The sequence below is a fragment of the Aythya ferina genome (assembly GCF_964211825.1).
Source record: "Aythya ferina genome assembly, chromosome: 2".
NCBI lineage: Eukaryota > Metazoa > Chordata > Aves > Anseriformes > Anatidae > Aythya > Aythya ferina.
This window is the reverse complement of record NC_140297.1, coordinates 80,893,713-80,919,895: the sequence shown is the minus strand read 5'-3', so window position 1 is coordinate 80,919,895 and position 26,183 is coordinate 80,893,713. Positions and strand designations below refer to the sequence as shown.

The window sequence follows — 26,183 nt, the reverse complement described above, 5'->3', positions numbered from 1 at the left end:
ATGACTGACACCATGGCGCTGCGGCAGAGTGAACTCGTAGGGCATTATTCCTCTGGGAGAAATAATGTATTGTACAGAAACAACTCACTCTTTAGAAACAAGGACAGCCCCATGGAAGAGAGGAGAAGCACACTGACAACCTTTTAGCCTGAGGCAGTGCTCGGTCCCTTCGGCACCTGGCATCCTCAGGCCCCTGCTTCGGAAGCCTCGTGGTTGCCGTCACCGTCAGCGTCACGAGATGATCAGCTTGGGTTTTGCTGGAGATGCTGAGCCAAAGGGAGAGCGAATCGCTGGCATCTAGCACCTCGGGGTGGCAGCGAATCCTCACGGACCAGCCTGTGCCAGGCAGAGCCCTCAGATGCCCACATCTGCGAGCGGGAGCGCTGCACGGTGCTGCCCTGGGCAGGCCGTGGGGACGTGGCCCCACTTGTGTGCCTTTGGGGTCCGTGTGGAGGTATCCCCAAGCAACTATGACAGGGAATAGCCATCTAGAAGGAGGCTTGGAGAAGGGGATTGTAAAGCACAGAGTGGTTCAGCCTTCCTCACAAAAACCTCAGGAAACTTGGCCGAATACATCTCAATTTTCCAGTGGCTATAATTTAAGCGTCTATTAATAATGTATATTACATGCTCCAGAAATAACTTCTCCACACAGAGAATTTGCAGCCACTTCACCACGTCCACTGGCATGTGCTGACAGCAAGGAATTCTCCAAACGCTGTAGATGGTTTTTAAGGAGGGCCTGGGGGGAGACTGCTGCCTAATTTGAGTGGATGTCTCTGATAAAAGTGCAGCCCTATTACAACACCCGCGTAGCACGGAGCCAGTTATTATGTGTATTGATCTTTAATCCCGTAATTGCTTTTCACGGGGGTCAGAAGGGCTGCTCCAGCACCTTGGAGCTAAAGACTGCTGCTTGTTTCCCTATGGATATACACAGAGGTATTGCTGCCTTTCCAGGCCTCAAGTGGCTGCTTTTCAAGAGCACCTGGCGTATCCGCCACGGATAATGCATCTTGTGGGCTCCTCAGACTGAAAGACTTTTAAAAATGCATGCTGTGCAGGGTGAAACTTTGGGAATAAACTGGAAGGAGGGTGCAGTTCTCAGCAGTAAAACCTTACCTCATTCGGTGTGTGAGAGCTCTTGCTCGACTCCGCACATGTGCCTGGCCGCACTTACTCTCCGCTGCAGAAGGTGCCGGGGGAGGGAGGGAAGGAGAAAGGGAGGGCGGGAGGTGCACTTTTTCTTAAAACAATTCCACACACAAAAAAAAGGTTACGAAAATCTAGCCAGGAATGTTTTTATATTCACAATTTATTTATTTATTTATGTCAAAATGAGCACGGGCATATAATGATGCATTTGATTCCCCCCATTATTTCAAATCTTTGCTCTTTCTCCTGTAGATCTTCAAGATTTTTATTGTCATTAATTACCAGTATTACTATAGCAGCCAGAAGCCTCCGACTTAGTGCCCAGTGCGTCGGGCAGCATTGTACAAAGAGGTGTTTAAAAACCAGCCCTTGCTCCAAAGTGACAGCAAACGAAATCACGAGGGTACAGAAGTCCCTGTGGGGTCCTTGTTGACGCAGCCAGGCAGAGACCCAGGGAACACGCAGCGTGCTGATGAGTGTGATGTGGTTTCTTCGCTTTTGGGCAGGCTCTGGAGGTAAGAAGAATCGGATCTACCGTTTCCTACAAGGGAGTGGCCACAGTGCTGAGATGGTGCTGACCCTTTTCTTCATGCCTGCTGACCAACCTAGTGTCAAACCCTGCTCAGTAGGATCCTGCCATCTGGGAGGCGAAAAACGTGCCCTTCCTGAGGAGCGGTGTCCTGGGTTAGCTCTTTCCAGGAAAACGCGACTGAAAACATGAAGTGGGAAAACATTTGCACCAGCCTGCATGGACCCGATGTGTAGCCCTGCTGCCTCATCCCTGTTGCACCAGGGTACAGCAACAGGCCAGAAGAGGCTATGGAGAGGTTGTTACAGGATCTGGCAGGAGAAACAGAATACCACAGATAGCACAGCCTCGGTGGCACACCTCCTTCAAAGAGGCAGAGGTAGCTTAGGCCATCGCTCAGCGGGACAACCTACCTGCCTGGCTGAGTCCAGGGGAGGATGCTCTGGCTCTCGGGAGGCCGCACAGAGGTGAAAAGGAGCCTGGCTGTTTGCACAGCCTTCCCCCAGCCACCCAAGAGACAATCTTGCATGTGTGTGCCAAGCTTTACATCCCAGATATACAAACAATGCAGAATTATTCTCCTGAGAGGTGACGGTGGCTTAGCCCACCCTCCTGGTTCCTGGATGAGAAGTCCATCCAGATGATCTTTTCCAACCTGAATGACTCCATGATTGCACAGTGGTCACCCTGTTAGCTTCCTAATTTCTCTTCACCTCCAGAGCAGTACTGCTGCGAACAGGGCAGCTAGGTGGCAAACCCCTCAGCTTTCAAACCTCCAGGGAGAGGAGCCCTCCCTGCCAGGGATCTTTTCAGTCAGGGCAGATGAGATCACGCTCAAAAAGAGCCCCCTGTGCTGTCTGGTAGGAAATGCAGCACTGATCCTCCTGAAGGCTCAGACTGGAGAAAACCTCCTGCAGCTCTCACACAATGCAGAAGAAAATCAGAAAATTACCTCATGTCAGGAAAACATTAAAAATATCAACATCTCCTCTTGGGATTTCCCTGAGTCTCTGTTCCCTTCGCCTTTACTCTCCACGGTGGCTGGTGGAGGAGGCTGAAGGATACAGGACCTGAACAAAAGCCAACGGAGTAGCCGAGGCCCTACTAACGACAGCTACTCCTGTCCTTTAAACCCACCCCCTGGTCCCACAGCTTGTCAGCTCTTAGTGTGACAGTGGTTGTGCTCCGATTGCAGCTCAGACAGGCCGAGCTCTGGAAATAGTTTCGTGCTGCCCAAATAATGTTGTGCTTACTGATTAAAACATCAAGGGGAAAGACAAATCTGTTTGGGCAGATGAAGGAAGACGTGTCTGACCCTGACCAAACTCCCCACCTTCAGGCGCTCTCCTGTCACTCGGGAAGTGTCAGCAGCTACTTGTTCTAGATCCTTCCCCCACCTGCTGGCACTTCTGTGGCTTAAACCTCAGTGACATGATTTGTGCAACAGCATGCCAGGCGCACGTCGCTCGTCTCTAGCTTCAGGGGTCTGAGTTGCTCTGGGGAGATGCAGTAAGGCCGAGGTGAACCAGGGTTCAGAACTATAAATGCTCTTTGCTCAGGACTAATCTGATACGCTTTCAAGGCATCTCGGTGCTGATGTGCCTGTTATTGCAGCCCGGGCGGCGCTAACACACGCTCACACCCACGAGTTGGCAAGGGGCAGGCACGGATCCTGACTTCTGCACTGGTTTAGGACTGGAGCACCCATTCCTTTGGGGAAGGGCTGGAGGCACCCACCCGATCCCTCCACCAGAGGTATCGAGGAGGACCAGGGCCCCGTGAACGGGTTCACCTGGCACAGCTACTGAATTCCTGCCCAGAGGAAAAAGACAAAACCCACAACAACCAGGCAGCGCCTGGGGCCCCTTCCAGCACGCTGCCCCCTCTCCAGGAGGGGACGCCGGCGATTCACAACCTCCCCCTCGCCAAGTCCCCCAGCCTGAGGGCTTCCCGGGAGGGTTCAGCCCTCTCCCAGGGGACCCCAGCGGCCTCCGAGGAAACGAAGAACCCGTCGCAACAAAACCGGGATTCGGGGCGGACCCCCTGGCGGGCCCTCAGTTCAACACCTTCTCCGAGGAGTGTCCCAGCCTCCCCTCCTCCTGCACGGGCTGCGAGGCCACCGTGGTGGCCGTGGCCGTGTGGTGGTGCCCCCCTCGTGTGGTGGCGGCCCCCAGGGCGTGCAGCTCGGCGCACTTCTCCTTGTAGTGCTGCGCGTTGCCGGCGAAGGTCTCACAGCGGCTGGGGTTCTCCTCCTGCACCGGGCTGCCCACCGTCTCCGAGGCCGCCCCCGACGAGGCCGCTGCCCCCTCCTGGGAGTTTTGGCTAAGGTAGACGACGATGATGTCCCCCTTGAAGTTCATCACTTGCCCGCTGGAAATAAACGTGGAGTTACTGTTTCCAGTCACGTTGCCTGGGGAGGGAGCGGGGGAGAAAAGAAGACAGGCGTGATTAATATTTTCTCTCGTGAGGCGGGTGCTTAGCGCGGTGGATGTAACCCGCCGCCATGGCTTTGCCTTTTTTGTTCCAGTATTTCTACCCCGTGACACAGGGATGCTCTTATCATCGACGCCTTCCACGGGGCTCCCTCATGATTTCCACCTGTGCTGCCTCGGGACGCCGCCTGCCACCCTCGGGGAGCCGTGTGGAGAAGTTTTCCCACCGCACCGCGCTCCGGCCAGCCAGAGCAGGCGAGATAACCTCACCTCCCCATGGCCTCCGGACGCTCGAGCTGCTCCCAGGCCGCCTCCACACGCAGTTTGTGAGGAAACAGCTATCATTTCTCATTCCTAGATGCCTTTTAGAGCCCCAGGCATCACACTGCTTTTTCCCCCCCTCAGTAAGCAATCACTCCTGTGGTGCGGGCCCAGCAGCAGGTTTATGGAATAAATCCTAAATGGCTTAATGTCAGGCCTTGCAGAATGACACCAAGCTTATACGATTATCTTTATTGTCCCATCTCCCGCACAGGCACGCTCCGGCCCTCACCCAGTGCCCTCGTGGATTTAACAGGATATATGCTGGCTACGGGGAAGGCAGAGTCTATAACACTGCAGCCTAACAGGGTTACGGCTTCGGTAAGTCTGCCTGGGGCTAGAGGCTTCTCAGCATAAATCCAATCATCCCCCCATTCAGGACTGGGTCACAGGACCGGGCTCTGGGAATTAATAAACTTCCCTTGGAGTGGAAAGCAAATAACTGAGAACAAAGTTTCAACACCAAACCAACAAACTTCCCTGAAATTAAACAGCAGTAACCAAAACAACCAAATAAATCACCCTCGTAGCCCACGGACACTTCTCTTCAGATTTTTTACCCTGCTGAGCTTGGCTTAACCACGACCTGCAGACTGACCGTGCCCCTCACAGACGTTTTGTGCTCTCCTCAACACTCGAGGCGTTCACAGTTTGGCTGCAGCTGAGCGTGGCCCAGCCCGGGGAAAAGCTGTTTCCCCAGCTGATGATATTAATTACAATGACAGGTTAATTTCTGTGGTAATTATTCACTAGGAACTGGAACGATGTAGGCATGTAATTTCCTCAGAGCCATCTAATGGCATCTGGGTGGTAGGAGCTGGCTGTCGCAGCTGAACCGGGCTGGTATGGGCCCTGGAAGTGAAAGTCTCCACAAAACCATCCCCAGTGCCCTGTCACATGAATCTTCAACCACTCGTGTCTGGTGCTGAAGCCCTACAGGAGACGTGAGGTGGCTGTGATCCACGTCCTGACTGCTGCATCTTCTGACTGCCTCCAGGGAGATGTAGGGTGCTGCTGGAAGGCTTCCCCCAATTGCTGTCCATGGCCCCGTAACGGCACCTGGCCAGAGGTTCACTTTGGCCCTCTCAGGTCGTTTCACAGTAGGGGCAGAGTTTGCAATTTCTGTTGTCCTTCTGAATGCTAAGGAACCAAAACCAAAACTTCATGGAATTACCCCTGGCATTTTTCTTCCCATTTCTCCACCCACCCACTTTCAGGCAGTTCTGTCTTAGCACAACTGCGTGCAAAGCCCGGTGGCTACAGCTGCTTTGAGAAGCTTCAGCAGAAAGTTATTTTGCACATTTATTCCATCTGGGCACCTCACAGGGCCCAGCACAACGACTGATGCTGCTACAGCTCCACACGCAGCCCCAAATGTGAGCTGGGGCGCTTCAGTGAGGAAGCTCCTACTGCTAGGCCCTGTCCCCCTCCTCATGCAACCAGGGCACAGCCACTCCACAGGCTGGAAAATCCTCTGCCAGCAAGGCACCTCAGCTCCCAAACAACCAAACCCAAGCTCTCATACTGCCCGCTGCTCCCTCAGCGCCTCCCCAGCCACGCCGAGGTTATGGTGAATTGGGAGCACTGGATCTGTGCTGAGGTGACAGCAGATGGCACTGCAGCACGTACCTACCCAAAGGCACAGACGCAGTTAAAATCATGCAGAAAGAACTGTGCTGTCGAGCTAAGATGGCACTTCCCAGCATCTCACTTACATCCAAACTCTCCTGCTTGCCTTAATGTTTCTTAATATTTTCTCTTCCTCTTCTTGAGAGATTTAGAAAGAAAAGCAGCACTTCTGCAGGGCCAGATAAGACTTGACTTTCAGTATTACCTCAGAGTCACCTTCCACAAAAATAAAATCTGTCTGCTCTTCACTACTGTGAAGTTTTCTACAGATCAGGGAGCGAAACTGTTTTGAGATTTCAGGAAACTGAAGCAGTAGAAAGAGTATCTGCTCTTAGAAAGATCAAGGCTGCACGCTTTCAGGTTCTCGCACAGCTTGCATGCTTAGAAGGGAAGGGCCCTCCAAATGTCACTTGTGGGTCTTCAAAGTGTCACTTCTGGGCTTTGGCAGATTGACAAGAAGGTCTGCGTAAGAAGCCCTAAGGCATGGTGTGGTTTTAAAGAAGAGCAACTGCTTACGACTGCCGTGTGTGTTACAGGAATACTCAGATGCCCCAGTCAAAGCTAAGGTCCCATTGCGCCCGGCAGCACACAGACACGAAAGCGGAGCATCTGTCTTTAAGAGGCTATAACCTAAAATGACTAATAACACATGACACGAAGATTGCAGACTTTTATACTGAAAGGTCTGAGGGAGGAAGGTTTTATCCAGAAAATGCTCACAACTTCCCTTCTGCTGGTTTTGCTTCAGTGATTTTTCTCCCTGCTTTCGTTTGACTATTTTGCAATATTCACTCCATTTGTAAATTAGTAACCTAGTAAGCTGGTGTCATCAGTGTTTCAGAGCTGTTTTGGGGACAAAGCGCTTGCATGTGAAGAAACAAATGTATGTGTGAAATTATTCTTAGGTAAATGTTTTAGGTGAATGTCTTAGGTGAATTTTTTTTTTTTATATTAGTGAATTAAAACAAAGAGAAAGAGCTAAAGGCCAAAAATTGATGATGGTCTCCTAGACCCAACCCTGGCCCCCAGGTAACATCTCCAGCTGGAATTTTACTGACAGCCACGTGATTGTAACTGGGCTTCAACTTAACGGCCAGGACAAAGATGCACGTGCAGGCTGCTGGATGGAAAAACACCCATCCAGGTTACTTGTCTCTTCTCAGCTCAGCCTCTCTTAGGTTTTCTGTCCTACAAACACCTGCCACAGCCCAGATTACGGAGTTACAGGACTGGCTGGCTTCTGCAGCCACATCAGAAGCTCTCCTAGATCAGCCCCTCTGGATGATACCAAGCTAGCACAGAGAACAACCCTATACAGCTGCGTACAGGTCGAGCCTAGTGGACTCACCAGATGCTGGAGGGAGGTCTGAAGTGCTGCTGTTTGTCCCTGAAGTGCTTCTGCTCGTGTTCTGGTGCTTCGTGCTGGTACCGTCAGAAGATGCATCTTCCACACCATGGTCACTTGCTAGAGTGCTCTGACCAGCAGAGAGAAAATTCAAGCCACAGGTGCACTGTGCATAGGATCCAGTTTCTGGGGAGGCGGAGGCGCTGTCAACGGCAGCACAGCAGGGTTTGCTCCACTTTCTGGGAGAATCCCGGTACAAAACGCCACACCTTACACAGATCTTCTCTGAGTCATGGTTCGTTGCAAAACGATCTGTGTCTTTGCTGTCTATTTCCTTTGGGCAGCTGTGGGCACGCTGGTAAGGCTTCTGAAGGTACCTGTCCATGGCAGCGTGCGCACCGTCTGCATCGCAGAAGGAGTCGGAGCCCTGAGAGATGGAGACGTCCTCGCTGCTCCCCACCCCCGAAAAGCACTGGTTCAAGCTATCGTTCTCCCCGATCTCCACCGGCTCTGAAAACGACGACACGGTTTTACTGTCAGGACGACTCAGCAGAGATAAATAATCAGCAGCATGGAGGTCTTTATCTGTATATTCATCTTCTGTGGGAACAGGCGGGAAATGGTCGTGATCGCTCTCCGTCACCACAGAAAGCTGCTGGAGGTTCCCCCCGGCCTCGTAGGGTGCCGTGCCGGGGCTGCTGTGAGTGCACGAGGTGTGAGCACCGGCACAGGATGAGATCCCGGGGGCAGGACAGGCAGCAGGGCCCAGGAGACGCGTGTCTTCAGAGCCCTGGGGCACAGCGGCGATCGGTATGTTCACAGCAACGTGTGCATCTCTGGGGGGCTCCTGAAAGACACAGAAAAGAAAAACATGTTTAATAAATGAACTGGCAGGAGGTTGTTTTCTGAGCAAAGAAGGAATAGGCAATGTCTTCGTGTTTCCTTGGCGTGGAGCTGGCAGGGCTGAGCAGCACTGATGCGTTTGAATCTTGAGAAGTGCAATTCTGTTCTGCTGTAAAACTGTGACTGGCTGGGCTCTGCCACTGCTCAGAAAAAATCTGGGGACAATAACATTAAATGGTGGGAGAAGGCTGTTCCTAGCTTTTAAGGATCACAGAATCATCTAGGTTGGAAAAGGCTTTCAAGATCATCGAGTCCATCCATCAACCAGTCATCAAGAGGGCACTTGAGGGTAAATAATCCTAAAAGTTGCTAGACTCTGCTGTTCCTTGTGGACCATCAATAAGCCCTACCTTATCCAACTGCTTATAAGGTTTATAACCCCCCTGAACAATCTATGCCTTTCCTGGTCCGTGGAGGCCTCTCTGGGAACAGAATCTTTATTATCAGATAAAAAAAGAATATCACACAGACACAAGGCTGCTTTAACCTGGAAAAGGCTAAGACAACAAATGCAAAAGCCCATGACGTTACTTTCCAGCTATGCTCCACATTAAGCTGTGTTTTTGGTTGGAGCTCCACAAAAAAAGGCTTGGGAAACACTTCAAGGGTTCCCTTCGGTTCCTGCCAGTCATGCTGTAATGATGGGTATTTGGGATCCGCTACCTTTCATTTCTAGCATCTGTTTGCTTCTTCCAGGATGGAGGAGAGAGAGTCAATGCCGCCAGCCACTAATTGCTGTTGATTCACTCCTCTGTCCTGGGGGACCTAACCAGCTGCCAACGCAGGGCGTTACATGAACAGCTATGAGAAAAAAAGAGGAACTGCCTGCTCAAAATGTTGTTGTTGTTGTTTTCTTGGTAGCAATAGGATTTGAGTGTTGCCACAACTAAGCTAGACAGAGCTCCTAGACTGGCAGGTGGGGACAGCATGCGCCTGGGACCCAGGGAACCTCAGTCCAATCCCCAGTGTGGATCAGGCAGCGCATAAACATGTGAACAAGGATTTCTGTACGTGCTACAATAAAAGGGACTCGTGGCCATTTTGTTTAGCTGGTGGCTGTGTGCTTAGTGCTTTGCATGTCTGGCATTCTTGGCACTGCCTCTGATCCAGGTTTCTCTTTCATGAGGACCCAGGTATGTAAAAAGGTGCAAACACAGCTGAGGTTTTTTCTGCTCTTAGGATTTAGAAAGGCTCTCTCCTAGGTAGAGTCTCAGGTGTTCAGTAACTCGTGGGCTCACGTTCAACCTTTTCCTCTTATAAACATTCAGTCTTCAAAGAGACTGTTACCGCTGTTAAAGCTGGCTGAAACCAGACAGCAGGTTCAGAAGCTATTTGAGTGTGGTGATTTCATAAGCCTCACATTTACAGAAAACCAGACTAAAAAAGCCAAAGCTGTGAGTGGTTTTTGAGGAACTTAAAACATTTTTTTCTAGCCAAACATTATCATGGACTCTGGATTAAGGAGGAGTGTCAGGAATGTCAGGAGTGTCAGAAAGCCATAAAACACAGAGAAAATTTTCATGTCCCTGACTTTACCTTTGTTCCTTTTATTTGGCTGCACACTTCATTAGCCCAATTCTGTAGATCTGCTGTAGGGAAAAGAAAAGAGTAGCTGTAAATTAGAGCAGGCGCTGGAGCTAGCCACAGACCTAAACACCCACAGTCACTCACTCACAATCCATAATATTACATTAAATAAAAACCAGCAAGGCTGTTGTTTTTACTGACTGTTCAAGTGTCCCAGCATCAGTCTAGCTGAGGATTCATTGTAACTGGAACAGAGAGATATTTCTGTGGAATAAATGTTTCCAAGCTCCTAAAATAGACTACGGTTAAGCTGTGTTCCACATCAAATGGGGTTTCTTTCCTGGTCATATGTCAGCACGCTATGACTAGCCCGATACCGACCCGCTTACAACTGCACAGTCTATTTCAAGAGAAGTCACATGGATGGCCCAAAGACCATTCCCAGAAAGGAGCGAGGAGACTGGAGAGAGGAGGGTAAGCCACTGAAACCACGGGACGGCCGACTGGAATACAGCGTATTCCACTTAATCAAGATGTATTTAATTGAGAAACCCACTTTATCGGAGTATCTCCCAAGGAAAAGCTTCAAGTCCAACAATACTTTACAGCAGGGACTGCTGCTTAACAGAGCAAGTGACTCTTGTTTTCTGTTCATGCTTTCAGGAGACTTTGCAGGGCTCAGGTCTCGTGTACGCTTTAGGCTCGTGCTGGTTTTGTATGTCTGAAGATAGATCAGCTACGTAGCCACTGCCACTTCCCAGCAATGACTCTGTTCCTCTGAAGTGAGGTCTGCACATTTACCATCAGTCCCCAGGCAGGCAGAGCTTCTTCTCCGGGGCTCTAATTAGCAGGATCTACCACGTGAAGGCAATGAAGGACTGCCGCTGCAGAGCAGCAGGGTGATAGGAATCTCAAATAAAGAGCATTCCCCCCAACCTGCTCTGCATCGCAAGTATTTGGTTTGCAGGGAGAGTCACCATTTCCTCCAGCCCATCCCAGGAATGCCAGATTTAGCAAAACCCATGTTTAGTGTGGCAGAGGCAGCCTATTTCTAAAATATGGGTTGAAAAATACTTTACAAGAGAGGATTGCTGTCTTCCCTTCCACTGCTCCCAAAACATTTCATGAATTGCTGGGGTTTGGGAAAGGAGATGAAGGAAAAAATACAGCAGGAAAAGCTTTCCATGGGAAAGAGGGGAGAAAAATAAAGAGAACAGTAAGCATTTGTCCTTCATTGTGAAGGCAGAGGGCTTAATACAGAGTTGAGTAACTGTTAGAGATATTTCTGTCATATTCATAATATACTCAATGCCCTAGCGTTATCCAGAATGTCTCTTGAATTTTTAAATTTTTCTATTGTTATTATTTGCTCTATTCCTTCTAGTATTTCTGCAGTCTCTCATCGGAGCTTTGTCCCTCAGATAAAACCATCGCCTCCGTTATGGTTCGAAACAAACATCGGTTCTGAAATCCGTATTTTAACCCACCCAGATGCGGGTTTCAGGGGAGGAAAGGAAGTGGGGAGAAGGAGACGGGAGGTGGTGAAGGCCCCGTGAGTCCCTCCCTGACCACGGGCTCTGCTGTGCCAGGCAGCGCGGGGGAGCCCTGCTGGTACAAAAAGACCCAGCACCACTCTCCGTCACCCACATCGTGCCCCAGTGGCAGTGGTTACCTGCGAAACCAGAGCACAAAGAGCCACGTGGCTGTCACATTCATACACACCAGCTACCATGTACCTGTCAGCTTTTTTCCCTTATTCTTGTAGTACACGATGAAGATGACAATGCCAATTAGGGCCACAAAAAACAAGATGACAATCAAGACGTATAGAATCTTGTTTGTTCCTGCAGAATATAAGAAAGACAGCACCATCAGCACGCAGCGTGTTCTCAGCAGTAGGACAATCCTTACTCATTCGCTTCTTTTTCCACAGGAGGGGGACTTTTTTCTTCCTAATTGATTTTTCAGTTTCTGCAATAATGACCACAGCTCTAGCACCCACGTAGCTCTGTGACAAGCAGCCCCACCAGAGGTACCTGGTACAGAGCCATCTCAGTAAAAGCTGAGCACCTGCAAGAGGTGTGAGGCAGACATCCTCCTCTGAAAGTCTCCCTGCAGTCTGTCAGCAGCCCTGGGCTGCACTTGCTCTGCCTCAAGATAAGGGAGAAACGCAGATCAAATCCTGCCTTCATCTCAGATCATGAAGGATCACTGCATGGCAGCCAGCCAGCCTCTCTGGTACCATATCCTCACTGGAGAGAGAAAAGGGCTAGAAGGGAGAGATACGTTCATTTGGGACTGTGTCCACTGCTATAAAATAAGCGTGGGGAGAAGCTGGTGGCCTTGGAACAGGAGACATGCATATGGAAACTGGCAGGCTGAAAAATGAAAGCAGGAAACGTGATGGAGGTCATGGATATAACAGCAGCGCTGCTCTCCACGCAGTTTCAGGGAGAGGTGTAAAACACTGCTTAGTACTGGACATCTGGTCTAGAGCTGCTGGGCTTCAACTAATCTTTAAAAGCAAGATTTTCCAAGAGAAAGAGAGACCAATCTTGGTCTACAGCTGCTTCTCCTAGAGTCAAGTACAACAGGAATACAGTTAAGCCAGCCAAAAACCCTTGTAAATACATCCTTTTTTCCCAGGTCCTTTGTAATGAATGATTTCCATGAGACACATACCATCTTCTGGTTGCTCAGATATCTTCCGTTCTGCACACACTGCATCTGACTTATCAGTCCCAGGGACTACTTCTGCCATCCCCAGAGCTGTACAGCTGAAAAGGAAAGACAAAGAGGTTAGAATCCCAAAGAGGGAGCTCATCGGGGCTCCTACACCTCTGCAGAGTGGTACTTTCTGCTGTGAAGTACTCCTGTGTTTCTCCACCCTTAAGAAGCTCAGGTACCTTCTTTATGCTCAGCTACACCAGCTCAGCTGTTGTTACTGCTCTCTCTTGTTCCCCCCAGGGAGCAAGACTCAAGCTCCAGCACGAGAAAGCCCTTACCACTGCACAACCAACCGAGATGCTCTGCGCACTCCCCAGACAAGCGGACACCCCCCCCGAAAAGCGTGCTCACTCAAGCATCTCGCTGCCTTGTGGCTATCGTGCCTTGTCGTGCCTTTTGCACGACAAAGGGACTTACTTGGTCCAGGCTTTGCACTCATCCGTGGATGAAGCAACCTTTGAGAAGTAGCCTCTGGGACACGGCATACACTTCGTGTCCTTGTCTTGTTGCACTGCGAGTAGCAAAGGAAGAAAAAACATTACAGCTGAGCTTCTCTGAGTTCCTCTCAGACCAGGGGAAGGTGGCGATGCTCCCCCACCCTCCCACTTCACCCCCCTTCCCAAAAGCTTCCCTGAGGAGAGGATCTAAAATGATATTGGAGCGGCACTGACAGTCACACGTAAGCAGAAAAAAAGATCTCTGTACGATCAGAATAAGAAATGACCAGGAGCCATTTGCAGTGACTGTGAAGTAACACGCAGCTCTTACATCCTTCCACTGCCACCAACTTCCCCATGTCGATGCTACGCCACAGGCAGCGACACGAACTGGTGTTGTCACTTCTTTGAAGCCACCGTACACACAGTGCTGGACAAGGGTTTGCTAGACTGGAGGGAAAACACCACCACTGTGCTCTTGGCAGACCCATTCAGCATTTCGTCCTCTATTGCCCCATTGTGTGCTGCTTTTTGGTGTTCCTTGTGCTTGGTACAAATGTTCCCAGTGTTCATGACAACTCAGAACTTCACTGTCCCTATTTTCCACCCACAAAACACCAGCATTTTGATCTCAGTCAGAAACCTTGTACTAAATTCAGTGCCTGCAATAAATCTTTGCATTACAAGTTGTCTAAAACAAAGAACACTTGCGCTGTCTGAAAGGTGTTTATCGCTTTTAACTCATAACATTATAGAATGGCAAACCAAAACCATCTGGCAAAAACTGATTTCGAATCTGACCTCAGCAACAATCTGCAGTGAACCACTTCTCTGAATTGTGGAGCAATGCACAAACTGGTGATTCATAGACCAGCACCTCAGCAAACATTACAAATGCACCGAAGACCTTGTGATTATTGCCATGCACATGTGAAAGCTTGTAAATGTCACCTGATCCAAGATATTTTTTAAACTACAGAGACAGAAGCCCAAAAAATACAAACAGTCCTGGAGAGTTACATGCAGCAGCAATGATTTGAGGGTCTACATTACCTGCTCTTTAACACCACAACCCACATGACGCTGGCCTTATTCTGTAGGCCTGAGCTGGATATTTTACTTTCATACATCCTCTCCGTATCTTACCAGGGTGCCCAATTCCAAATCCTGGAGCACATATGGTATTGCGTTGACAGCAGTCACAGTCCTCATTCCAGTGGTAACCCGTGGTGCAGGCACACTGCCGCTGGAATGTGCTGTTTCCTGGGTTCACTTCCTTCAAGGCTTTCCCTAGAGGAGAAAGCAAACAGGGGTAAATATCTCTCCGATAACACGCCTCGTGTCTGTGAGCCTCCTGTTCTACCTATTTGCTTTGCTTGAAGGCCAGATGCGAAACCATTCAGGTTAAAGGAAAAGCTATCTTGGGGGACCCCTGATTATTGTTAGGCACCTCACTGATTGGGCTCCTGAGCAATGTTTTTCCTTGTCGCTCCCGCAGAACATAAAGAGAGGGAGTGCATGGTATGCTGGGCAAAAGGACAGCCTTAAAGACCCAGCTCACAGGGAGTGAACAGCCCCAGTAAAGATAATCATATCAGCAGCAGGGAGACTATGGTTATGGTGTTTGGCAGGGCACAGAACCAAAACTTCCTGGTGTCTGGGGACCTCCCTTGCCACCAGGTTCTCGTGCCTCCTCCATTACCATGCGCCTGAACAAGGCATCTGCCCTAGATCCACTTGCTCATCTTCGTGCTTCACTAATTTGGATTAAAAGGTCTTCCAGTGTGAGCAGCTCACCTTGATCGCATATTTTATGTAGCAAGCATTTGTCCTCTTCGTTCCAGACATCCATGTACTCGTTTGGGCCACACGGCTGACACACGCTGTCCGAAGTGGCAGTGCATTTAGCAGACATATACTTCCCTGCGAGCAAGAGAAGGACAGGCAGGTCACCCGCAAGTTGCACACCAGCTGCCTGAGAAGCATGGGGAAAATAATGAGCTGGGCTAACGCTGCTGTACTACAGGGACCACCATTTCTTCCTCTCCCCCATTCGTTTCCTCAGTTAGAGGGCTGAAACATCTGTGAAGCTTATGGCACGGGAGCAGTCCTAGCTACACACGCGAGAAGGGAGCTGCTTTCCATCTCCTGCAGTGGTTAAATGCTATTCCAACACAACAGCTGCTGGGACTTTTGCTGAGGTCAGCAGGACCAAGCTGCACTACAAGACACTCATGGGCCTGAAATTATGCATTTGCAAACCTATGTGCAAACAGATTTGCAGAGTCACAAGAACAAGCTGCCCTACTGACCCTCAGAGCTGTTCCTAGGGAACTTTTTCCTTCACCAGGGAAGCGCAGCCTGGTGCTCACGTACCTGGCTCACACTTGGTGCAGCACCGTCCAGAGGACTCATAGTGTTTTTCGCTGTCACACAGCAGAGTGCTCTGTAGGGACAACTGCAGAGAAAAAGGAGAGAGAGGACATGAGGCCCAGCACACCCAGAAAGCTTCAGCCCTGCCTTATCACAGTGCTGGCAGGCAGAAGGCAAACTTCTCTTCAGTGCAGCATTTTGGATGGCAGTAAAAACATTACTCAACGTTTGTTTTTATTATTTGTATTATTATATTTTTATTATTTTTATTACTCAACATGTAAGACTTCAAAGGCGCTTTGTAGACAGACTAAGACTACGTACGTGATCCTGTACACACAGGGACTTGCAGTGCAGCCAGGCGATAAACAAACAGCACAGTCCTGCAATTTGTCACGAACTTTTGGCCCGCTGTATAATCTGTTCTTACAGTGCTCCATTATTCGAAACCCTTGACTTCAAAACAGTTGTAAAGAAAATGGTGTTGACATACTTCCCCAGTCTCTTCTACATACATGACCTCAGATCGAGGCCTAGGCTGCTAACAGCTTTAAAACACAGCATCTGGCTAACAGGTAAAGGGAATGATTTACACCCTCGAAAAATAAGTTCCCATCTTCCCACTGGGATATACAACACCCCTGGCAAGCACCATGAAACGCTGGACTTTATTTCTGCAGCTTTTTATGGTTCCCACCACGCCCAGCAGAGGTGACCTCGCTTCATGGAGGCAGCCATCCGCAGAGCCATCCTCTTCTAAAGCTGGGAGGGGTCCTTGTGACTTGAAGACGGCCAAAGAGGCTGACGTTTTTCTTTAAAACGCCGCCTCCTGGCTTGGAGTTTGGGCCATTTTTGCCTCGCTATTTCCTTGTCCCTGTCTTTGCACTTACTAGCAGTGTCTTGTCTGCGAGGGGATGACGCATTTTTCGGAACAAAGGCTGCGCTTCGTGTTTGCACAGCGCCTCACACAAAGGGTCACTGGCGGCACGGCTAGGATCCCAACCATAAGGTAAATAAGTGCATACACTGCCACAAGCTTTTCTGCTGGCTTATTCCTGACACCTTGCTCGTCTTCCTGAATATCAGGACAACAACCAGTGCTGGCACAGCAGTAAGTGTAATGCCAGGAGTGTGTTTTTGGTGCCATGCTTCAGCTGCCGTGTGCTGGCCGGGTCGGGGCTGAGCCCACACTGTGGTACCCAGCAGCAGGAAGGGCTGGAGGGACTGACTCCTATCCCCGGCCGTCTGCACTGGCAGCAAAAGCGACCAGACCAGGACGGGTCCAGTCACTTGCTTTTTATAACAGCCCGCTCTTTTCTTCCTCGTTTGCCCCAGTTCGAAGGTTCCTCTTTAGAAGAAAAGACTAAGAAAATGACTGGAGTGTCACAGAAGGGCAAATCGTCCTTTTTAAGGAAGGATATGCAAATCTGCTGAACAACTTCCCGCTCAAGGGCCTGGAATGATTTCCGAAAACCAAGGCTCGGCCTGCACAGAGCAAGCACCCCCCTGCACTGAGGCTCGGGGAGCAGGCTGGCTGCTCAGCTACCTGTAGGAAATTGATCCAGCACACAGAGGGCTTTTGTTACAAAATCCTCCCAGCTGTGTAAATCCTCGCTCTGTGTCAATAAGTATTCTCTTCGGCGGCTGTGTCCTTCCCCTTTCGGGACAAGCCAACGCATTTTCCAAGCCACAATACTCCCTCCTTTGGTTGACGCTCGGCGAGACAAAGGCAAAGCTATCAGTGCCCACGTGCTAGCTCACTCCCTCCTCCCGAAGGAGAGGGATTTGGGCCAGGTATTTTTTGACCCGCTGAGTGTGAAAGCTGGGTGTGGGGAGGATGGGAAGGTGAAGGAACAGAATCGTGGTGTTTGACCAGAGCTGGGGGCCTCTGGTCAGCACGAAGCACGTGCGCTGCCAGCAGTGAGGCCCCGCAGCGCCAGCGCCTCCCCAGCCGCAGCGCCGGGCTGAGATAGGGAAGTGCAATTCATGTCACGGAGGAGGAACTCGCACCCAGGGGCCGGACGGCTTCACAAAGGTGACAGGAAACGAGTGGCGAAGCAGGAAAGAGAAGCAAGTCTCGAGCTCGCTCTGTAACCCCTAGGGCATCCTTCCTCTCCTTGGCGCTTGCCCGTAAGCAGGAGTGATTTTGACATCTCCAAGTTCATCTCCTGGCGACAGAAAAGTTGTCAACCTCGCCTGAAGTAACAAGACAGATCGAAAAGACACAGCCTGGTCATTCCTCTAAGGCTCACTGTTGGTAGTTTTGCATTAAATACCAGCACCGTGTGTGAATGAGCGCTCCAGTGAGGTCTGGGCATCCTGTGTCCATTTCATTCGTCACTTAAAACGTGTGCGAAGCACATGTGTGTGCTCCTCTTCCTAAGAAAAGTCAGCTCTCCTGCTTAATTGGTCCTGGGCAGCCGGCCACGGCCTTGCTGGAGCAGGAGGACCGGGCCAGATGACCTCCCGAGGTCCCTTCCCACCTCAGGCATTCCCTGATTCAGTGATTTATATTTCCTCAAAACACAAAATATCCAAGAGGGGGAGAATCCGGGGGACGAAGACAAACATCCTCTGGGCTCGGCGGATTGCCATGGGGCCGGTTGGATAAAGCACGCCTACACCTCCTCACCTTCAGGCACAGGAGCAGCATCGACGGCTTCTTTGGAAAAACAGGCCTGCTCGTGCCCAGGTTTGCAGGAGGGCCGCGCTTCGGTGTCAGGCAGCTGCAGGCAGCCCTCTCAGCCTCGTTTTATTTTTATTTTTTCCAAATTTCTTGCACAAGGACGCTAAAGAAGAGCGTGCTTGTAGGGTGGGAGACCTTCCGTGAGTCACAGCTCCGAAGCACCACAGCGTTACTCAGACCCTGAAAGCACGCAGGTGCTTCTGAAGGGGGAAGCAGCAGCACTCAGATTCCTGTCCCCAGGCTTAAGGAAATATTTATTCTCAGTGCTGTTGGGCAATCGGGTGACAGCAGAAGCTGTGTGTCATCGATGCTAAAATTACTTTCTCGCTCAGATGAATATTCAGACCCACATTTCAGAGAAGATAGAGTTGCACGGGCCTCTTTCCTTTAACAGAAAAAATCTGGAAGAGCAAGCTCGGGGATTTCCACGGTCTTTTTCCCATGTCACTTGGGAGCAAGAACCTGAGGCCCCAGTGGGGCTGCTCGTTAGTGATAATCTGACTTGTGCAAAAGCTGAGACGTCAAGGGACACGTCAAGGGGTAGCTAGCACAAGATGACACCTTCGTGCTCGGTGGAGTTGTTTCTGGAGAGCGTTCAAGCCACCCGTCAGCATTTCACTGAGCAAAGCACATTTTTTCTGCATTTAGGACCCAAAGCACCTATGGGAGAATGAACCACGGCACGTCCCGCCTCGCACACCTCTTGCTCTTTGAGCTCTGGGGCCTGAATTTACTCACTCTGCTTGCTTTTGAGATCCTCGGCCATGCCTGCTGCAGAAGTGTGATATTTCCATGGCTCCTTGGGCTTTATTTCTGAGCCCAAGGAGCTGGCTCTAGCGTGGCACTGCTCCACGTGGCTGGCATTCCCAAGCACCCTGCTGGGGCACCTAGCAGTAATGCTCACAGTACACAGCTCTCTGTGTTTTTACAACTGTGTGTTGGTAAGGGGGGAGAGGAATTTTACACTAAAAAGGCTTGATCATGATCACAGGGACAGCGAATGCAACAGCTCCTTCACGGCCAGGCTTTGCTGCCGACGCAAACGGGAGCAGGACAGCCCGCAAGTCGCAGCCGCACAATGCCAGTTATTCGCCTGCAGGTCTAAAAATCCAAAGCAAAAGTCTCAGCTTGTGAATGAAATGCTTCGGGTGATGTCAACTTTCCAGTGACCAGGAAAACCACATCACAGAACTACCACCACGTGGTCAAATACAGCCGGGAAATGGCAGCGGCTGAAAACTAAATATTATTTCGCTCTTAAAAATAAGGTCCTTGAAACCCTGCTAGGGCCTGAAGGAACACGAAGAACAACACTGATAACATGAAGATTGATAGAAAACCACGACTCGCAAGCAGAAAGTGGCCAGACAGGGGTGAAATCCCCATCCTGGCTATTCCCACTGCCCACCCCGTCGTAACGCGTGGCGAGGAGCAAACACCTGAGCGGCCGGTGCTGCCTGGACGAGGGGAAGGTCCGTGCCTCACTGCCAAACCCGAGGGAGCTATTTCTAGCAGGCAGGCGACGTGAAGGAGAAGTGCCTCGCTGACCACGCCGGCAGCGGGGGTACAGCAGGCAGGAACCTCAGGTGCATCAGGTGGGAGGCGAGGGAGGCGATGGGCGGTGGGGCTGGAGCGGCCGGCGAGGATCGTGGCCTTCTGAGGACTGACAGCTCGCCATCACATGCTCAGCCCCTGGCAGAGTCATCATCCAGAGCAGCGTGCAGAAGGGCAGACCTCTCGTATTCACCGGCTGGTCAGCAGCATCCACGTTATTGTTCGCGACTCATTGGGAATGGACTGAAGAAATCAAACCCGAACGCCAACCAAACCAAAACGTTTAGCAAAGAGCACGTTTTACTACGCGTGGTATTGCAGGGGAGAGCTTTTTTTTTCCTGTGAGGGCAGACTGAAGCAGTCATCTCGCTGTTCTTGCGACCAGGCAATGAAAAGCTAGAGAGGACACGATGCTCACAAAGGCAGAACTACGCGGTGTGGCAAAATAACAGGCCCAAAATAGATCCCCTTGCACGCTACGTAAGCAATTTTCAGGACTTCATATGAACCTAGCAGCACATTTTCCCTATCTGTCTTCCAGATTAATGCCTTGCCTAACAAAACTTCACGGTATTTTTTTTTCCATACAAGATTTTTTTTTTCCCCTTTTCCCTCCATTTCGACCACTGGCTAAATATATTCTGCACCGATCTGCACTCACAAATGTTGTTCTTTGTCATTCTTGAGCAGCCCCTATATACTTCTTTTTCTTTTGGAGTAACCACAGAGTGGTGAGGGTGAATGACCTCATTTTTTTTTTTTGTTCCTTCTTCATTTTTTTTTTAATTTCTACCCCTCCTCGGCTACTTGGCTCTCGCAGGGTGGATTGAACCGGCCAGCTCGGCTCTCTGACCGCAGGCGAGCGCGCCACGCGGGGATGCGGCGGGGAAGGGGCATGGGGCCAGGGGCTGTGCGCGGCCAAAATTTGTGAGGAGGCCAGAGGGGACCTGGAGAAAGAGGACGAGGGCTGGGAGATGCTGCCTGCACGGTGGCAGCCCGCTGAGGGGACGGATCTGCTCCCTTCCCAGCAGACCTCCCTGTGACTTTGTTGGGAAGGGGAGAGGGCTCTAAGCCGCGGTGATTAATGACTCTTCAGCTGTATTTGCAGCCCTGACATCCTAAGCACTGTGCAAACAGCAGGGAAAGCCAAGCCCTGGGCCCGGAGAGCTCACGCCCTGAGAAGACAAACAGAAAGGCAACCCAGGGAAGCGCTGCGAGGAGCCGCTGAGGCCGGTGCACAGGCATGGGGCAAGGAGCAGGATGCCCCGGGGTCCCTGGGGGGCTCCTGCTGCCGATGCTGACACCACACCACAGATCCCACTCCCTGGAGCAGTGGCACACCGATGAGGTGACACATGAGTGACACACCAGGGCACTGGCCCCCCCCGGAGGCAAAGCATCGCAGTGAGCGCTGTGGCAGAGCGGGCACGAGGGCAGACTGCCTGCTCGGGGTGCTGGGGCTCGCTCCTGCAGACCACCCTGCAAGCCAGTCCTGTGCTGGTCCCAGAAGAGCCCTCCTTCCACTGTGTGAACTTTGGGCCGCGTTGAGAGAAGAGCAAGTCATAAAACGGGGCACGTCCTTGCAGGCAGGCTATCGCGCCGCGCTAGACCGCGGCCTACTCGAGTCCAGAGTGCAACCTGGTTAAACAGCACAGGGTTTTTTTTTATCTGGCTTCCGTAACGCACAAATATTTGCCTTTGCGCTTCCCGTCGGCACTGCCAAGCTATTCGCTCTCGGAGCAGCTGCTTCGCTGGGTTTCCATCGCAAGGAAGGGGCAGCCTGCTCAAGGAGCGCAGGGCACGGCCCTTGGGGCTGCCTTTGGTGCCTCTGCCTGACCTGTGCCGCCTCGTTTCCCCGCGGCACAGTGAGAGGAAAGCCCTGTGCCGTGGGCGAGCACACCGCAGATGGCAGGCTGATAAGCTCTGAGTTCGGCTGGCCTGTGGATCGTGGCGAAGGCCCGTGCTGGGCCTCGCTGTGGGAAAGTAGAAATCGCATCAGGAAGATGATGTTAACGCGAAAAGAGAAGCGACAATGGTTTCTTAAGTGGTGAATCGGTTCGGTTTTACACACAAGGCGTTTACTCCCTTTATACGTGGTGCTGTGAAGCGTTATTTCAGATTTTCACATGAGCCAGGGGGAACCTGCAACGCAGCGAGAAGCTTGCCAGTTTCCCGCGCAGGGCCCTTTCCTGCAAGGGCATTATGATAAGTAAAGTAATTGAATGACAATAGCTGTTAAAATGATGCTGTTAATGCCAGAATAAATCCAGGACTTTAGGCTAGATATGATATCGTAATTTTGCTCTACTGGGTGACTCCTTTGGCCCTGACAAGGGCAGGAACACGGGACTGGGAAAGCCTATGATCTGACACAGCACGGACACCTCTATACTCTGCTTTTCTTTCTCACCATAAATACTGTGCATTTTAGGAAGTTAAAAGATAATCTACACATTAGGCAAAAAATGGCAAGATCATGAAGAATTCTGGATGCTTTTAGTGAGCAAACTTTCAAGTAGATATTATGGAGTAGTGGAAGAATCCGTCCTGCTGCCATACAAGAGAAGAATCCTTGACATTACACCAGGTAACTGAGCTACTGCATATTTGCAAATGCACGCTCCCACAGGCTTTAGCACCCATCTGACAGAAACAATCATGCCCTTCATCCATATGAAGCAAGGAATGGGACGTGAATCTTCTGTACAAAGAAGCTGAGCAGATCACGTTTGCTTTTGGTTCTCAGAAAGCAAAATGCCGTGTCCTGTGACAGCTGCCTGGGACGACTCACTTGGAAAGATCATCTTGAGGCTGAAGCACAAGACAAGGAGGGCTGAGCTTTGCTCCCAGTAGTTCTGCTCCATGCTTGGTATGTGACCTACAGCAAGTCACGAATTCTCTGTTCCTGTTTCCTCTTTGGTGAACATGATGACGATGATAATGCCTGTTCTCAGCAGCGTTGTGAGTACCTACTAACTTACATTCGCAAGTGTTTCTCATTCCTCACAGGAAATACATTGCACATACTGCTGGCCTACCACCACCCCACCACACTGTTGACCCTAACACCAAGTGCATCAGGCAAATGTCAGCCCTGCCACGCTTATTCTCATAGCTTGTTCTGTCAGAAAAGTCCACCCATGAGGGGATTACAAAAGGCACTGTTCAAATCAGTCAGCCAAAGGAGAACCTGAAAGGCTGCCTGGGAGCGGCGTCTATCCAGGCCTGCCTTGCGTTCTCCTGCTTGACTTTCAGGACTGTGGCAGAGAAGCTATTAGATCAGCCAGATCCTTGACAATATACAGCTTTTCCTATGTAAACTTGGCTACAACTTTACTATTTTGTACTGCTACTTGTCTAAAACATTGGCACTGGGAAGCTGTACCCTACCCAATCCCCAGCAGACTCAGAACTAAGCACGTGCTGAAAGACTTTACACATCAGTCTCAAACAAATACACATTCCCTGTTCTGCATCCTCTGAAGGGCTATGAATTGAAAGACAAGAAATAACAAGGAGTAACTACTGGCTCCTACACCAAGGTACCTGAAAGGGTGAGATGTAAAGCATGGAAATCTGAATTTGTAAGGTTTGGTCAAGAGGAGCAGGTTTCAGGCAATTCCAACACAAGTGACCCAAACCCAAATAGCTCCAAAAAGAAGTAAATGCCATGGCTAATGATCACCAAGTCTGCTTGCCATGCTGCACTGAATACAGTCCTGGACACCAGCACAGAAAACAGGTAGATACAGAAGCTGCTGCGGGACAGGACAAAGTGCCTGAAAGCTGTGATGTAAAAGCAACTTGTGAAACATGCAGGCTCGTTCGTACACATATGGAGGACACCTGGAAAGCAGCAATTTCGGAGAAGCCTAAGGAGTCAGGGCGGACAGAAAGAAACATATATTTTGGCGGGGAAAAAAGGCCTGTGCGGTTTCAGGCAACATATTTAGGAACAGGGATCCAGAGGGAAGGCTCTCAGGACTGTGTGGTCAGACATTAAATTGAAAGCTAGAGACAGCAGAGCCTTTTTTTTTCTGCCTTAATCTTTTTTTTTTTTCCTTGAAGCTGCACCTTGCTCTCAAGGGACGCTGACACGGCCCCTGCAGCAGCACCGAGTTTAAGGTGGCACTTAAGATGACACTCACACCTAATCAAGAATAATGAGACGGAGAGAAACGGTAGAAAGAAATACAAACGGCAGCGAGGCTGCCAAACATTTGATTAATGTCACAAATCGTGTAATAAAGCGTTTGCAGCATGGGATTAGCAGAAGAGCAGCCAGCACGCAGGGCTCAGCGGGCAGCAGGAGGGGCTCGGTGGGCACAGGGGGGGCCAAACCCGGTGCCATCTCTCCCCTCGAAGCACAAGAGCCATGCAGCACCTCCAAAACTCACAGGGCCATCGTTTTTTGGCTCCTGGGCTACCCCAAGGGGCACGCACCCAGCGGGTCCCCGTCCTCCAGCCATGGGGCGGCCGCGGGTGCTGGGGACAGGCGAGGCGCCCCGGCTGCAGCCGCCGGGTAGGGTGGAGCCCGCCTTGTTTTATTTATTATTTTTTTTAAGCTCTCCATGCAAATTATACCCCTCGGCAACCCCGCTGCTGGCTTCTCACACCCCGCCGGCTCCCCGGAGCCGAGAGCCGAGCCGAGCCGGGCGACCAAGGGGGGAGCGAGCAAAGGGGGGAGCCGAGCCGGGAGCTGGGGAAAGGGGCATGAGGAGAGATCCCCTCCTTACCTGCTGCTGTCCCGCGGCGGCCAGGCAGAGCAGCGCCAGCCAGCCCGGGGGGCCCGGCATGGCTCCGGGGCCCGGCCCGGCCCGGCCCGGCTCTGGGGCCCCGCTATCGCCGGGCAGCCGAGCCCCAGCGCCCCGGCGGCGCGGCCAGGCGCATCGGGCGGCTCACTTCTCCTTCTGCCGCTCCTTCCTCTCAGCTACGCCAGGGGAGAAGAGAGAAGGAGAAGAAGGAGAAGGAGAAGAAAAAAAAAAAAAAAAAAAAAGAGCCTGCCTGTAGTTCCCACAGCATTTCCTCAGACTTGACATGCAGGTTTTGTTGGTTTTTGTTTTTTTCTTTTTCTTCTTTGATTTGTTGGTATGTGTTTTTTTTTTTTTTTTTTTTCCCTTCTTCTCGTCCCTCCCTTTCCTTTCTCCACCCCTTTTTAGTCACCATACCCACGTCCCTCCTCCTGCCTCTGGGCACAGCTCTCTCTCCCTGTCCCGCTCCGCAGGGCTCCCACCTGCCTCCCACCACAGCTCGGGGACGTGGCCTCCCCAAAATCCGCTGCCCACCCAGCCGTCGCCTGCTCCTTCACACCACTTCTAGCTGTTCCCTCATGCTATCTGAAGACATCTGGGGGCTCAGCCGAGCCTACAACAGCCTCCAGCCTCCCTCAACCTTCATGCACCCGCATGGCCCCGGAGGCTGTGAAGCCAGCCCCATTTACTCTTCCTAAAGCTCCTTTCCATGCTTAAAACCTTCTCAGCACCCTCTGCGCTGCTCGCCCTGACATGAGGTTGATGCCCCACACCATGCTGATTCTCCTGGCCCATGGCTGGCAGCCGGTGCTGCTGCCCCTTCACCTCAAGAGCAGCCAGGCCAGGGGTGTGCTGCGGGGCTTTAGGGAGCTGTAAGGCTTGCAGTTGTAGGGCCAGAGCCCAGCTGAGCTGCCAGAAGAGTCGTGGCCTCTACGCACACAGGCTGGCCAGCCCGCAGCCCTTCTGCTGAACAGAGCAATAGGGGGACAGGGGGAAGGCCATGGCGCTGAGTGTGAGCAGGGGGTGATGCACAACGCCTCCTTCGCCCGGCGCTTCATGAGGCAGCACGTGAGGCCTCGGTACCGCAGGTACCTGAGGATGCTGAGGATGGCTTTTGCTCCTGGGGGGAGACCAGTGGAGATCCTTGTGCCGGAGCCACCTCCCCACCGGCAGCAGCTCACTTTTTTGAAGTGCTTGTATTTGACACACAAGGAAATGCTTCTTTTTAAACAGAACAAGCTGTTAAGTCTCTTCCCCTTTTCACATTTAGCACAATACCAAGGCTATGAGCAGTGTTTATTTACCAGCTGCTCACTCTAACCACAGATTTACAGGAGCAAGCTCACTGTCACCAGCAGTCAGACGCCTTGTCCTCTGCCTGGGAAGGTGCTGAGGGCAGCCCAGCCCTGCTCAGTGCAGAGCTGCTCCAGGCACTTAACTCTTACACAGCAGCTTTGTTATTTTCATTCTGATCCCTAATCTTGCCTGAAGTATTTGCTGAAATTTTTTTTTTTTTTTTTTTTTTTTTTTCTCCTTTCCACTATCTGAAAACAGCCTCTTTTGGAAAGCTCAGACGTTTTCCTCCAAGTTAAATTTTATGTTTCTGAGCCAAAAACCACAGAAGCCACCACTGGGTGCTTTATAGTCTTAATTATGTATTGCAGGAGATTGTTAGAAACTGAAATGCGAATGCTTGGAAATATAAACTAGAGAACATATAGGAGAAAGTGTTATCAATGCTCTTTCGTTTATTGCATTTATAATTCCGTGCAGCACAAGTAAAAACCAAAGATTTACACCAAAACTGTTTTTTT

At 51.0% G+C, this 26,183-nt stretch overlaps 1 protein-coding gene and 1 long non-coding RNA gene across 3 annotated transcripts; one reads left to right on the top strand and one right to left on the bottom strand.

Annotated features, from left to right (window-relative positions):
- Positions 1–1,299: 1,299 nt before the first annotated feature.
- TNFRSF11A (TNF receptor superfamily member 11a) lies at positions 1,300–24,687 on the bottom strand. 2 transcript variants are annotated; one of them, XM_084509684.1, is made up of 10 exons: positions 24,355–24,687; positions 15,382–15,463; positions 14,803–14,928; positions 14,152–14,295; positions 12,986–13,079; positions 12,524–12,618; positions 11,578–11,685; positions 9,851–9,900; positions 7,415–8,258; positions 1,300–4,094 (listed from the first exon to the last, which is right to left on the bottom strand). In XM_084509684.1, the coding sequence occupies exons 1-10, from the start codon at positions 24,412–24,414 to the stop codon at positions 3,739–3,741; spliced, it is 1,959 nt and encodes a 652-aa protein (XP_084365810.1). In that variant the 5' UTR covers positions 24,415–24,687; the 3' UTR covers positions 1,300–3,738. The 2 variants fall into 2 exon arrangements, with proteins under 2 accessions (XP_084365810.1, XP_084365809.1); XM_084509683.1 differs by having other exon boundaries at positions 9,851–9,903; positions 24,355–24,686.
- LOC311431795 lies at positions 4,108–7,406 on the top strand. The gene is made up of 3 exons (XR_014689646.1): positions 4,108–4,520; positions 4,652–6,990; positions 7,022–7,406. It is a non-coding gene; the product is annotated as an uncharacterized lncRNA (long non-coding RNA).
- Positions 24,688–26,183: the final 1,496 nt, after the last annotated feature.

Bases quoted from the DNA above. Each gene is read 5' to 3' on its own strand.
- TNFRSF11A (XM_084509683.1), bottom strand. From the start codon at position 24,414: ATGCCGGGCCCCCCGGGCTGGCTGGCGCTGCTCTGCCTGGCCGCCGCG. The intron at 14,296-14,802 runs GTGAGCTGCTCA...TTTCTCCTCTAG, and splicing joins ACATAAAATATGCGATCAAG to GGAAAGCCTTGAAGGAAGTG. The intron at 8,259-9,850 runs GTAAAGTCAGGG...TGTGTCTTTCAG, and splicing joins GCCAAATAAAAGGAACAAAG to GAGCCCCCCAGAGATGCACA.